The sequence below is a fragment of the Spea bombifrons genome, chromosome 1 (assembly GCF_027358695.1).
Source record: "Spea bombifrons isolate aSpeBom1 chromosome 1, aSpeBom1.2.pri, whole genome shotgun sequence".
Lineage (NCBI taxonomy): Eukaryota > Metazoa > Chordata > Amphibia > Anura > Pelobatidae > Spea > Spea bombifrons.
The window spans coordinates 72,927,209-72,939,558 of NC_071087.1; the positions used below are offsets into that span (position 1 = coordinate 72,927,209).

Consider the following 12,350-nt stretch of genomic DNA (forward strand, 5'->3'; position numbering starts at 1 on the left):
CTTACAGTATCACTGTGGACCAAAATAGGTAACAGAGTAGCAGAAACAGTGAACCAATTTAAAACCAATAAAATATTTGTGGTCATTACATGGTTAAAGACCACCAGATCACATTGGACCCCTGAGACCATTGGATTCTCAACTATGTCCAAGCAGGATTGAATGTTCCACAGTGTGCGCAGTAGATCATCTGATGTTGGTCTCAAGCATGGGCAAGATAACAGGATTTGTATTTGTGCAACAAATCCTTGGACAATGTTGCTGGCACCCCTAACTCCAGAACTGGTAATTGTCAGATGGGTTATCTGTTGCTGAGGTGACTTGTTGCTTGCATGCTCCTTGTGATGTTCCTGATCTTCTGCTCAACCACATGACTTTGATTCTGGATTCTCTCCAGACATTCCATTTGGTTTGATGTATGTCTATTGGATTCTGATTTTCTTTAATTAGCACCTGATACTTTGATGTGACGTTGACCTGTTTATGGTTTATATTTTTTTTATTCTAATTTGGTTCATCAGCAACCTGATGACCAGGTATGTTGTCATCCTGACTACTCTGCTTTGGTATTTCTCTGAACTGTTGCTCAGGTATAAACTATTTTTCAGCTGGCTACCTTTATATACCTGCTCAGAGCCTTTGCATTACAGTGTCAGCAACCTATTTGCTTTGGCTCTGTACCTGGTCCTGGTATCTTATCCTGCCTGAGGACTTCCAAGCCGCTTGTCCTCACTATTGCTCCCTTTTATTCTGTTTCCAGTCCTGCTATTCAATCTGTTGTGTGCCTGTCTGTACCTACCTACCCATCAGGATGCATCAAGGGGTACAGGCAGAACCTCTAGTATCCCCTGCACCTGGGCTCCTACCTGAGCCCAGGTCCTGACAATATGTCCAAAAATGCACTGATTGAAAAACAAAAGCGAAAGTTACAAATAGTTGTAATAAATACATTTTAATATGAATGTGGTTATGGTAAAAGCTTAAACAGAGACACTTTAGCTTTCGTAGTACTTCTGAATATAGATATTTTTGTGTTCCTACAGTTTCATGGAGAAATTAAGGTTCTAACTCGAATGATGGCTGACCCCAATGCCATTGTCCATAAACCAGGAGAAAAAGACCTTCCTTACACAAGAGGAGAAATTCTAGATGTTATTCAACTAACAAATACAGACAAAATATTATGCCGTAACTTTGAAGGGAAATGTAAGTAAGCAGCCCTTAGTTACCTTTTTATTTTATTTTATTTTTTTTTTACATTTTATTGCAGCTACTGGGGAGAAGTAAAAATGTAGGCTTTGGTTGAAGTGGTAAGCTAATCTGGTGTCCATTGAGCTATTACTTACATTGGCTGATATGCCTACATCAGTAGTAGAAAGGCTTGGTTAGATGCAGTAAGAAGGGGGAAGGGACAGAAAAAGTGTAAGGAAAAATGGAAATAAGTCAGAAAGGAACAGGTGACAGTGTAGTTGAAAGAGGCGATGTGATAGGTAAAGGAAGCTATGATAAGTGTTAAAATATAAACAGAGGTATGTGTTACGGGACCGACCTGTACCCCGACTGGGTACTCCCGCCAATCGTTGCTTCCTCCTGCCAGGACACCAACAATTAACCCCTTCAGCGCCACACAGAAAGAGCGTTGTAGATAGAAGGGGGCGTCTCTGCACCGGAGCTGCATTGGCACTGTGGCTATCCGAAGCTTAGCTACACAGCGTGGCTATTGTCATGAAAAGGACAATAAAGGATCATAACAGCCCACCCCAAGCATCAGGCAACACTCATGTTGAGGAGAAAATAGGACTCCTTTATTTAAACCATATACAGAGCTATATATACAAGTAAGAAAAGGGGCAAGACAAATATCACAGGATCTAATTACCATGTCAGGAAGGAAGTAATTAGATCAAATCCTGCAACACAATATCCGGGGGAAGGACAGAATGACATGAGACATAAATAATTACATTAGTTGGGGACACAGACATGGAATGATGATAGACATATAATTGGCTTGAGACAGACAATGGATAGGACACAGAGATAACAGGAGCTCACAGGATTAACAGCTACCTGTTGTGTAATTGATAATTAGGTATGCAGCAGTAACACCTAGTCATACCTACAAGGGGTCTTAAGACAAGGGCTAACTCACACAATAACAGGGGAAACACTTCACACCTATACAATAAACAATGCACCCAATGCAAAGACATTCAGCATTCTTCCTACAACAGGATGTCCAGCTGACATTACAGTTTTGAGACTCTGAGTAGTAAAACCTGTACCTGAGGAAAATCAGTAGAAACTGACCCCCTGTATCCACACACAGAAGTCTCTACAAGGCTTGGGCCCATAGTCGGTAGGGAGGAGGCTGGCTCTCAGGCCTCTACAGGGGCCCCAGTGATGGAGGGTTCTGTCACAGTAAGAACACAAATCTCTTTAGATTGAAACTGATAAGCCTAAATATTTTATAATTAAACATTTAGAATATTAAATACTTCCACAATCAAAAATAATGACTCTTTATGAGACAATTATGTTTTTAACCTCGTTCATGGCAAATGAGACTTAATATTTTCTGTTTCTTGCAGTTGGCTATGTACCCAGAAAGGCTGTACTTAAGCTGTAAGTATTTATTTATACATATATATTGTGACAGGGTGAAAGATGGCTTCTATGTAAGCAGGAGATTGGAAAGAGCAGTTTATCCCAGTGACTAATGGGTTAACTGCTGGTCCAATTAACACAGGTGCCCCAGGTTTAAATCTGCACTGAGATAAATGTAGGGTGGAGGAAACAGCTTCTTAATCTGACAGAGAACAGCCCACTGCAATTTGTCCACATCTTGGAAGGAACAGGAGGTGTACCTGAGCTCCAGGGTGCTACAAGGTGGGCTGGTAGGAGACACGACTTTGGGAAGTATATTCTGTTTTATTTTATACTGGAAACCAGCTTAGCTGGCCAGTTCTATGTTAGTCTGTTTAGTAAGCCTCCTAAATAGGAGTAGGTTTTTCTTTGTATGTTTGAGTTGGGATAAAAGCCTGGAAACACATTGGGTCTCCTGCTCTCCCCACTGCTGTAGAAGTGTCCTAAAAGGTACTTTATTACAATATATATACAGTGGTGGGATTCAACTGATTCGCGCAAACCATTTCTTGTGGTTGTGCAGCCTATAATTGGGTGAAGGATCCAGATCCCCCGTGTTGCTGCAGGGTACTTGGATCCTCCTTTCCAGCAGCAGTGGACGTCTGTGCGATGCAGACAACCCCGCTGCTGCCGGCGGCTCCACCCACCCTCCTCACTGAACGGGGCTGTCACCACCCACGAAGGTCATTGAGTCGCGCTGACCAGCTAACTCAATTCTATTTCGGATCAACGGGGACGGCATCTTAAAATGCCACCCCTGTTGATTCTAAATATAAGTGAGTCAGCTGGCACCGCTCAATAACTTCCGTGGCCGGCACAGCGCTGTTCAATGACCTTTGTGGGTGGTGCCAGCCCCGTTCAGTGAGGAGGGTGGGTGGAGTCGCCGGCAGCAGCAGCGGGGTTGTCTGCATCGCACAGATGTTTGACAGCGAGAATCGGGGTCTTCAGTCAGGTAAGTTGAAGTAACTGGGGGCATGCAGTGGGAGGATGGGACAAAGATGGCTATGGGAGACTGGGGGCAAAGGGAAACTCTGTCCCCAATTTCCTATAGGCATCTTTGTCACTAAATAGCTTCCCATAGTCTCATGTTTAGTGACAAAGATGCTTATGGTAAACTGGGGGCAAAGGCAAATTCTATCCTCAGTTTCCCATAGGCATTTTTGTCACTAAACATGGCACTACAGGAAGCTATTTAGTGACAAAGATGCCTATGGGAAACTAGGGACAGAGTTAACTAATGTGATGTCTGCCAAAGTTCACAGAAAATTTGATTGCATTTTTAACGCATACATTTCAATGTTACAATTAATTTCTTGCACAGCATATGTATAACACTGGAAGAAAATACCACATTTTGTTCACCAACATCCCCTGATTCCAACAAGGCCTCACATGCATGGTTCATGCTTTTTTAGAGGAAGCTATGAGGGCAAAACTGCAACATGCGCATTTTAGTTTTCAAATTTGGAATTTTCAGAAATTGGTTTACTGGGCCCATATCCCATTTGGAACATTTTGGAAGCCCCCCACTGTAAATTACCCCATAAAGGTATATATTTATGAACAGCAGACAAGCCAAGGTGCTCAACTAGGGTAATTTTGACAGTTTTCAGGCAGCTATTTCTTCACTGATGTCTGCCAAACTTCACAGGGAAATTATTTTATTGCGTTTGTAACTCGTAAATTTCAATGTTGCATTGAATTTCTTGCACACCATAAGTGCAACAGTGGAAGAAAACACCTTGTTCACCAACATCCCCTGATTAAAACAAGGCCTCACATGCATGGTTCATGCATTTTTTGAGGAAGCTATGAGGCCAAAACGGGAACATGCGCAATTTTTTAGAAATTGGTTTGCTGGGCCCATTTCCCACTTGGGACATTTTGGAAGCACCCCCAATTTAAATTACCCCATAAAAGTATATATTTATGAACAGTAGACAAGTCAGGGTGCTCAACTAGGGTAATTTTGACAGTTTTCAGGCTTGTTAGTGACAAGTTTAGGACACTGACATTGACCAGGGAGACCGATCAATAATCAGTGACTTAAAATGTATTACTCCTCTAGGAATTCTACGTAGAATTCCTAGAAGAATTTACATTTGCTCGAAATCATGTATGGTAGTATATAGTATAAATCGCTATAGTAGTCTGTGGGGAAAATTGGGTGGTTGCAGGACTTCTGTTTGAAACCTGCTTCATACCAGAGGATTGGAGGAAGGCAGATGTGGTTCCTATTTTCAAAATGGGTTCCAACTCTGTGCCCGGAAATTATAGACCTGTGAGCCTAACTTCCGTTGCTAATAAAGTATTTGAAGGGCTGTTTAGGGATAATATTCAAGAATTCCTTGGGAAGAATAGTATTATTAGCATAAATCAGCATGGTTTTATGAAACATAGGTCCTGTCAAACTAATTTAATTGCATTCTACGAAGAAGTAAGTAGAAGTGTAGATCAGGGTGTTGCAGTGGATGTAATCTACTTGGATTTTGCCAAGGCGTTTGACACGGTTCCACACAATAGGTTAGTATTCAAACTGAAAGAAATTGGCCTAGATGCAAATTCTTGTTCTTGGGTAGAACATTGGCTTAGAGGTAGAGAACAGAGAGTTGTTATAAATGGTAAATTTTCAAGCTGGTCAAAAGTGGTAAGTGGTGTCCCTCAGGGTTCTGTTCTGGGACCAATTTTATTCAACATATTTATAAATGACCTGGCAGGAGGCATTGAAAGTCATGTTTCTGTGTTTGCAGATGACACAAAACTAGGTAAAGTTATACAGGGCGAGCAGGATATTACTGTGCTGCAGAGGGATCTAGATAGACTGGGGGACTGGGCACTCAAATGGCAGATGAAATTCAATGTAGATAAATGTAAAGTTATGCACTTCGGGGTAGCGAATGCACAAGCAACCTACACCCTAAACGGTAGTGAATTAGGGGTAATGACAAATCAGAAGGATTTGGGAATTGTTATAGACAACAAACTAGGCAACAATGTGCAGTGTCAGTCTGCGGTTGCTAAGGCCAGTAAGGTATTGTCGTGTATAAAAAGGGGCATCAAGTCGCGGAATAAAGATATAATTTTGCCTCTGTATAAATCAATGGTAAGGCCGCACCTTGAGTATGCTGTGCAATTTTGGGCACCTTTTCTAAAGAAGGATATCATAGCACTAGAAAGGGTGCAGAGGCGGGCTACAAAATTAATAAAAGGAATGGAGCACTATAGTTATGAAGAAAGGTTAACTAATTTAAATCTGTTTAGTTTAGAAAAACGTCGCCTCAGAGGGGATATGATAACGTTATATAAATATATTCGGGGCCAATACAAACCATTGTGTGGAAATCTGTTCATAAACAGGACTATGCATAGGACACGTGGTCATGCATTTAGACTGGAAGAAAGGAGATTTAGACTAAAGCAGAGGAAAGGGTTTTTTACAGTAAGGGCAATAAGGATGTGGAATTCTCTGCCTGCAGAGGTAGTTTTATCAGAGTCTGTACAGACGTTTAAACTGCAACTGGATGGATACCTGTAAAAACATAATATTCGGGGATATAATCTTTAATTATGGGGAAACAGCTTATTGATCCAAGGAGAAATCTGACTGCCATTTTGGGGTCAAGAAGGAATTTTTTTGGAATTGGAAAGTACGAAGCCGGGGTTTTTTGCCTTCTTTTGGATCAAACAGCAATAAATTAACAGATATAGGAAAGGCTGAACTTGATGGACGCATGTCTTTTTTCAGCCTATGTAACTATGTAACTATGTAAAAATATTATATCTTGGTGTAAATACTGGCCATAGAGGTCTCTTTACTCTAAGTCCTTACCCGATGGAGAGTAACACACCACACATAAAACATAAAATTGTAGGTTCTCCAAATCTGCGCCTGAGCTACACAGTCTCGGGTAATTGCGGAAACGTGGCACCCCGTACTAGGGGAAAGGAGTATTCTCAACGGACCACTTGTATCCACCTCCCCAAAAACAAAACCCCTTCCAAAGCCAGGGCCTATAGTCTGGAGAAGGCCCCTCCAGGCGCCCATAACATGGAGGCTTCACTGATATTTCTTCCCACCAAAAGGTATACTAACCAGGTCTGAGTTAGTCAGGTGGCAAACTCCATAACGCTCCTCCATCTGCCACTGGGGAGCGATGTTACCTGCATCCCCTCCTTGCTGCTCCTGCTGCCGCTCGAGAGATGGGCCAGTTGCTCCATTTCCCAGGTGAAGAGGACACAGGCCAACAGCACTCTACTCTGATTCCAGCGCTTCACCTAGGGTGGCAGGGCTGGATGGTATGAGGCTGTCCCAGTCAGTCTTTGGAGTCACAAAAAACCAAATACTGTCTGCGCTTCTCACCCTAATAAAGTTGGCAACAAATATATAAACATAATATAAATGAGAGGTTTTGGTTATATGAATTGGCCAAAGCATAATTAAGCTCACCCGCCACGTCAAGGCACACTCTCAATAGGGTGAGAACATACTCTCACCTCCTACATAGTGGGCACACAAAGCAGTTTATACTGCTACCAAAACCAGATTAATGTGGTGGGGGAGGTTCAATTAAACCTCCTCCCATTTAACCCCTGGACAGCAAGCTGCAACCAGACTGATGAGGAGCCAACAACCTCAAATATGTGCAAACAGGGAAAAGAAAAAATGTCGGTGCGCTAAGCTAGTCTCGGACTCAAATAATACAAATGTATAATATGAGGCCTACCAAACAGTGTGAGCATGCTCCAAATACAGTGTGTTGGCTGTACAATGTATACAAAAAACAAAATACTGTCTGCGCTTCTCACCCTAATAAAGCTGGCAACAAATATATAAACATAATATAAAATGAGAGGTTTTGGTTATATGAAATGGCCAAAGCATAATTAAGCTCACCGGCACACTCTCAATAGGGTGAGAACCTACTCTCACCTCCTACATAGTGGGCACACAAAGCAGTTTATACTGCTACCAAAACCAGATTAATGTGTTGTGGGAGGTGCAATTAAACCCCCTCCCATTTGGAGTCACAGGCAGCAGGAAGCACAGACCAGCGGTACGCTCCATGGTTTCTGCAGGGGTGGTGAGATCGGACAGTGTGGAGCTGTCCCAGTAGGGTTCTGAGGCCACAGATAGGAGTGGGCAGAGACTAAATGTGCTCTGCCAGCGCTTCTGCTGGGTTTTCCTTATACACACTGTATACGTAATGTTGAGCAGGATTGAATATTTTTTTATATGCCTCCTCCCGTTGCCACTCCTGTGTAACTAAAAAGTCTAGATCACATCTCAGTCTGATTGTATCTGGGAGGTCCTCAATCCACCACTCTCCTGTGCTGCCGATGTTCAGATCCTCCTGGAGACTGTCCCATAATAATCCCGGGCCGCCTAAGTCATAGCCCTCTGTGGGCTCTGTATCCTCTAGCCATGGACACACCTGAGCTGCTGTCACGATCCGGGACGTTCTCGTCCCGAACCGTAGCCAGTACCTATCCTCACTGGTTGGAAGGGTCTTTCCCTGGTAGCCCTGTTCATCTTGGAGAGACGCTTTCCGGAGCTACCGACTGATAAAATCCCTCCACTCTAGCTCATCCTCTGCAGACACAGGTCCATCATGCGGGTCTGTGCCCTCTGCAGCTGTAATTGGAACTCCTTTTCAATAGCTGATGATCCCGGCATATATTTATATATATATATATATATATATATACACACACATTTGTGTGAAAAATAATCATCTGTTCCTTAGGATAAGTACAACCTCAGATGAACAGCAACACATGACATCACACCGTGTCATGATTTATTCTACAAAAATAAAATTGTCTCTCAGTCTCTCTCTCGTTATTGTGGAGGAATTTTGGCCCACTCTTCTTTACAACGTTGCTTCTGTTCCTTGAGGTTTGCAGGCATTTGTTTATGCAGAACTCTTAAGGTCCTGTCACAGTATTTCAATTGGGCTGAAGTCTGGACTTTGACTGGACCGTTGAAACACTTCTTTTCTTTTTCTGCGATACTGTTGTAGATTTGCTAGTGTTCTTCAGATCGTCATGTTGTATGCTTGACAGGTGATATGCTGTGTTTGGTTTTCACCAAAAGTGGCACTGTGCATTACTTCCAAAGGACATGGTTCCTGAAATTCCAAGATTTTACTATTAACATGACGTAAAGTCATGATTTTATTAATGACACGGAGGCGAGTATTATGCATTCTCTTTCTTTATTACTGCTTCAGCAGCAAAGATTGAGGGAAAAAACAAACTAAGATCAAACTAAAAAACAAAGATAAGAAAAAGGAGATGGCAGTAACAATGAAATATATCATGCCAAAATTTCAATAAATTGTAAGGGGCAATCCAACACAGATATAAATAAATTTAAGAGATGAAAAAAGAAAAAAACAAATTTTAGCAAAACAACATAATAATATGAAATCAAACCTGTAGAAGATAAACAAGTATACCAATAAATGCTTACCTGAGACCTAAATAAAATTATTTCTCCCGCCCAGGGAGGGGATAATACTCGCCTCCGTGTCATTAATGAAAGCATGACTTTACGTCATGTTAATAGTAAAATCTTGGACTTTCTTTAATGACACGCAGGCTCCTATTATGCAATTTTAAAGCTGATTTACCAGGCGTTCGGAGAAATGTTGAATAGGATGAAGATAGAATTATTTATACGTGGTATCCAAAGACCAGTCAGTGGCTTTGATAATATCTTCCAAACGGCAACCAATCGAAGAAGCTTTGGATGCTGAAGCACCCTGTACAGGGTGTGGTGAAAAGATGGACATATCGATACCTGCCTGGTGCAATATCCATTTAAGCCATCTGGAAAGAGTGGGAGCAGAAACCGGATGATGTGGTTGCTTGAAGGCAAGGGACCTCTAAGAGTCCGGGTGCGTAATTCATACTCTCTGAGACAAAGAACAGGACACAAGAGTGGCCTATGAGGAAAGGCTGGGTAGAAGACTGATTTAGTGTTGGTTTGAAATATCAAAGAGGACTCCATCTGGTCTGTAAACCTTAGCATTGAAATCCAAAGCCCTGACATCTGAAACCCGTTTACAAGACAGGATACACAGCAGAAGAAGACGCTTTGAAGATAATTCTTTAAGTGATAAATCCTGATTGGGAGACCAACGTTCCAGAAAACGTAATACCACAGTAGATGAATAACGGGGTAAAGAAGGTCTGGAGAATCGAATACCTTTAAGTAATCTGCAGACCAAAGGATGCTGACCAATTGGGATCCCATCCAGATGATCGTGACCAGCTGAGATGGCTGAGCGATACAAGGTAACCGTACGATAAGCTTTGTTATCATTAAAGAGATCCGTAAGGAAAGGCAAAACCATATTCAGAGGGGCTGAAACGGGATCCAATGATCTGTCCAAGTACCAGGGAGACCATGATCGTCATGCTGAGGAATAGGCTGGTCTAGTTTATGGAGCCCATACATTGGCCAAGAGGCGGAGAGTCTGTTCTGAAACTCCCTCAATGCGCCATGCTATTAGTTGAAGTTTGCCCTGAAGTATTAAGTCATGAGGAGGATGGTCTGGGTTGAGTAACAGATCCTGAAAGGAAGGAATGGTCTTGGGGAAGTCCATTGATGTTTCCAATAGCCTAGGAAACCAAGGTTGAGACTTCCATAGAGGAGTTATCAGGACTAGCGATGACTTGAATCACAGCATCTGCAAGATCGTTCTGGTGGGAACAAATAAAGCAGTGTCCGAGGCTATTTCTGAAGAAATGCGTCCGTGGCCACGGCTTCTGGATCTGGTCTCCAACTGAAATACTTTGGTAGTTGTGTGTTGAGGCGTGATGCGAATAGGTCCAGTTCCATCGGTCCCCAGAGATGTTGGAGCCTGAAGAAGATGGATAAAGACGCTAGTCCCCAGAGTCCCTGAGGAAGCGCAAATTCCAATCCGCTGTGCAGTGGTAAAGTTTGGGAATGTGAACAGCAGTTACTGAGATTCCGTGGAGAAGACAGTACTTCCAAAAGACCTGTGCGAGGCATGCCAGCGTTTTGGATTTCGTGCCACCCAGGTCATTGATATATCTCACCGCTGCCACGTTGTCCATTTTGAGCAGAATGGAGCATGAGGGTCCGGAGGGAGCAAGACTGTGGATGGCAAAGGAACCTGCCAAGAGTTCCAGGCAGTTGATATGAAGATTCCTCCGTGGACCATCCGCCCCCTGTAGATAAGGTCCCGTAACGCGCTCCCCAATCAGGTAACCAGGTAAGTCCGATTCTATGGTCACGTCTGGAACGGTGCCGAAAACGGCCCTGCCATCCACGCCTCCATGTGGGACAACCACCAAGTCATCTCGTCTCTGGATTCGTCGTCGAGAGTTATATAGGTTTTGTAAGAGTGAGTAGAAGATAGCGCAGAATTTCTTAACCTTTGAAGCGCTCTGTAGTGCAGAGGGCCTGGGAAGATGGAAGAGAATGGTAATGACGTCTAGTCGCAATAATCTCCTGAGCTCCTTCTTGATTGCCACTATCTTAGGTTGAGGGAGGTAGAGAGACTGTTGGATGGAGTCTATCCAGAAACCTAGAAACTCCAAGGATTGAAACAGGACTTTTCCCAGTTGATGAGAAAACCCAGAGACTGAAGGAGATGTAGAGACCAATTGAGGTGAGTTTTTAGAAGCAGAGGAGACTAAGCCCTCGGGAACGAAGGAATGTTACTACCGGCTTCATGACCTTGGTAAAGCACCATGGGGCCGTTGAGAGGCCAAAAGGGAGACATGTAAATCTCCACTTCTGATCTTCCCAAATGAACTGCAGAAGATTTTGACAATCTAGTTTCACCATCCAATCCTCTGGTAACAGCAGGACTCTGTGCAAAGGATACCTTCCATTTTGAAATGGTGATACATCACAAACGCATTGAGAGGCCGCAGATTGATAACCGGTCGAACACCTCCGCCTTTCTTCGGCACTAGGAAGAGAGAGCTGACCAAAACCTGGGAAGTCCTTTCTTGGAAAGCAACTGAAATTAGGAGATTCAGAGATAGTAGAAACGTTGCTGAATGAGGGATATGAGTCTGTAGAGGTAAAGCGGTTAATTCTATATGATAACCCATGATCGTGTTTAAGACCCAAGCGTCTGAGCTAATACATGCCCAAGCCTGATAAAAGGTTGCTAGGTGACCACCCACTTTTGGAGGAGGACAAGGGAGAAAGGAATTTACTGTAAGGTCGTCTGGAAGAGATGAATCCCCGCGAACCTCTAGAAGTCCCAGATCTTCCTTGAGAGGGGAAGAAAGGAGTTGGTCATTGTTCATAAGAAGCTTGACGCTGGGGTGAAAGAGCCTCTATAGGTTCCATGGAACCTGGTACGACGGCCGGACAAACAAAATTAAAAGCATCAGGAGAAGCTTTACCTGCTTCTAATAATTCAAAGAGTTTGGTAATAGGACCTAAGGTGTCCAAAAGCTTGTCCTGGCAGTGACGCCTGGGAGAATTATAAACCCTTTCTGGGTTTCCAGCCTGTTTTGGAGAGAAATTAGACAATCTGAGGGTCAACTTCCGGAGTTTTACAGACCCCATCAAGCACTATGGGTCATGGGCATTCGGCCCTAAGCTTACATCTACTCTCTTTAGAGAGGGGCTTGCGCACCCGAAGAGCTAAATATTGGGCAATGTGAGTTGGGGGATCCCACTCAGCCGACCGGGGGTGGCGCAAGTCATCCGG

The 12,350-nt window shown here is 43.2% G+C and overlaps 1 protein-coding gene across 1 annotated transcript in view; it reads left to right on the forward strand.

Annotated features, from left to right (window-relative positions):
* The window catches only part of LOC128496705 (FYN-binding protein 1-like), a 216,209-nt gene that overhangs the window by 133,674 nt on the left and 70,185 nt on the right, over positions 1 to 12,350 (forward strand). The window contains exons 7-8 of the mRNA XM_053466500.1: positions 1,044 to 1,206; positions 2,592 to 2,625. Of these exons, the coding sequence (XP_053322475.1) occupies positions 1,044 to 1,206; positions 2,592 to 2,625 (197 nt within the window). The remainder of the gene's footprint in view (positions 1 to 1,043; positions 1,207 to 2,591; positions 2,626 to 12,350) is intronic.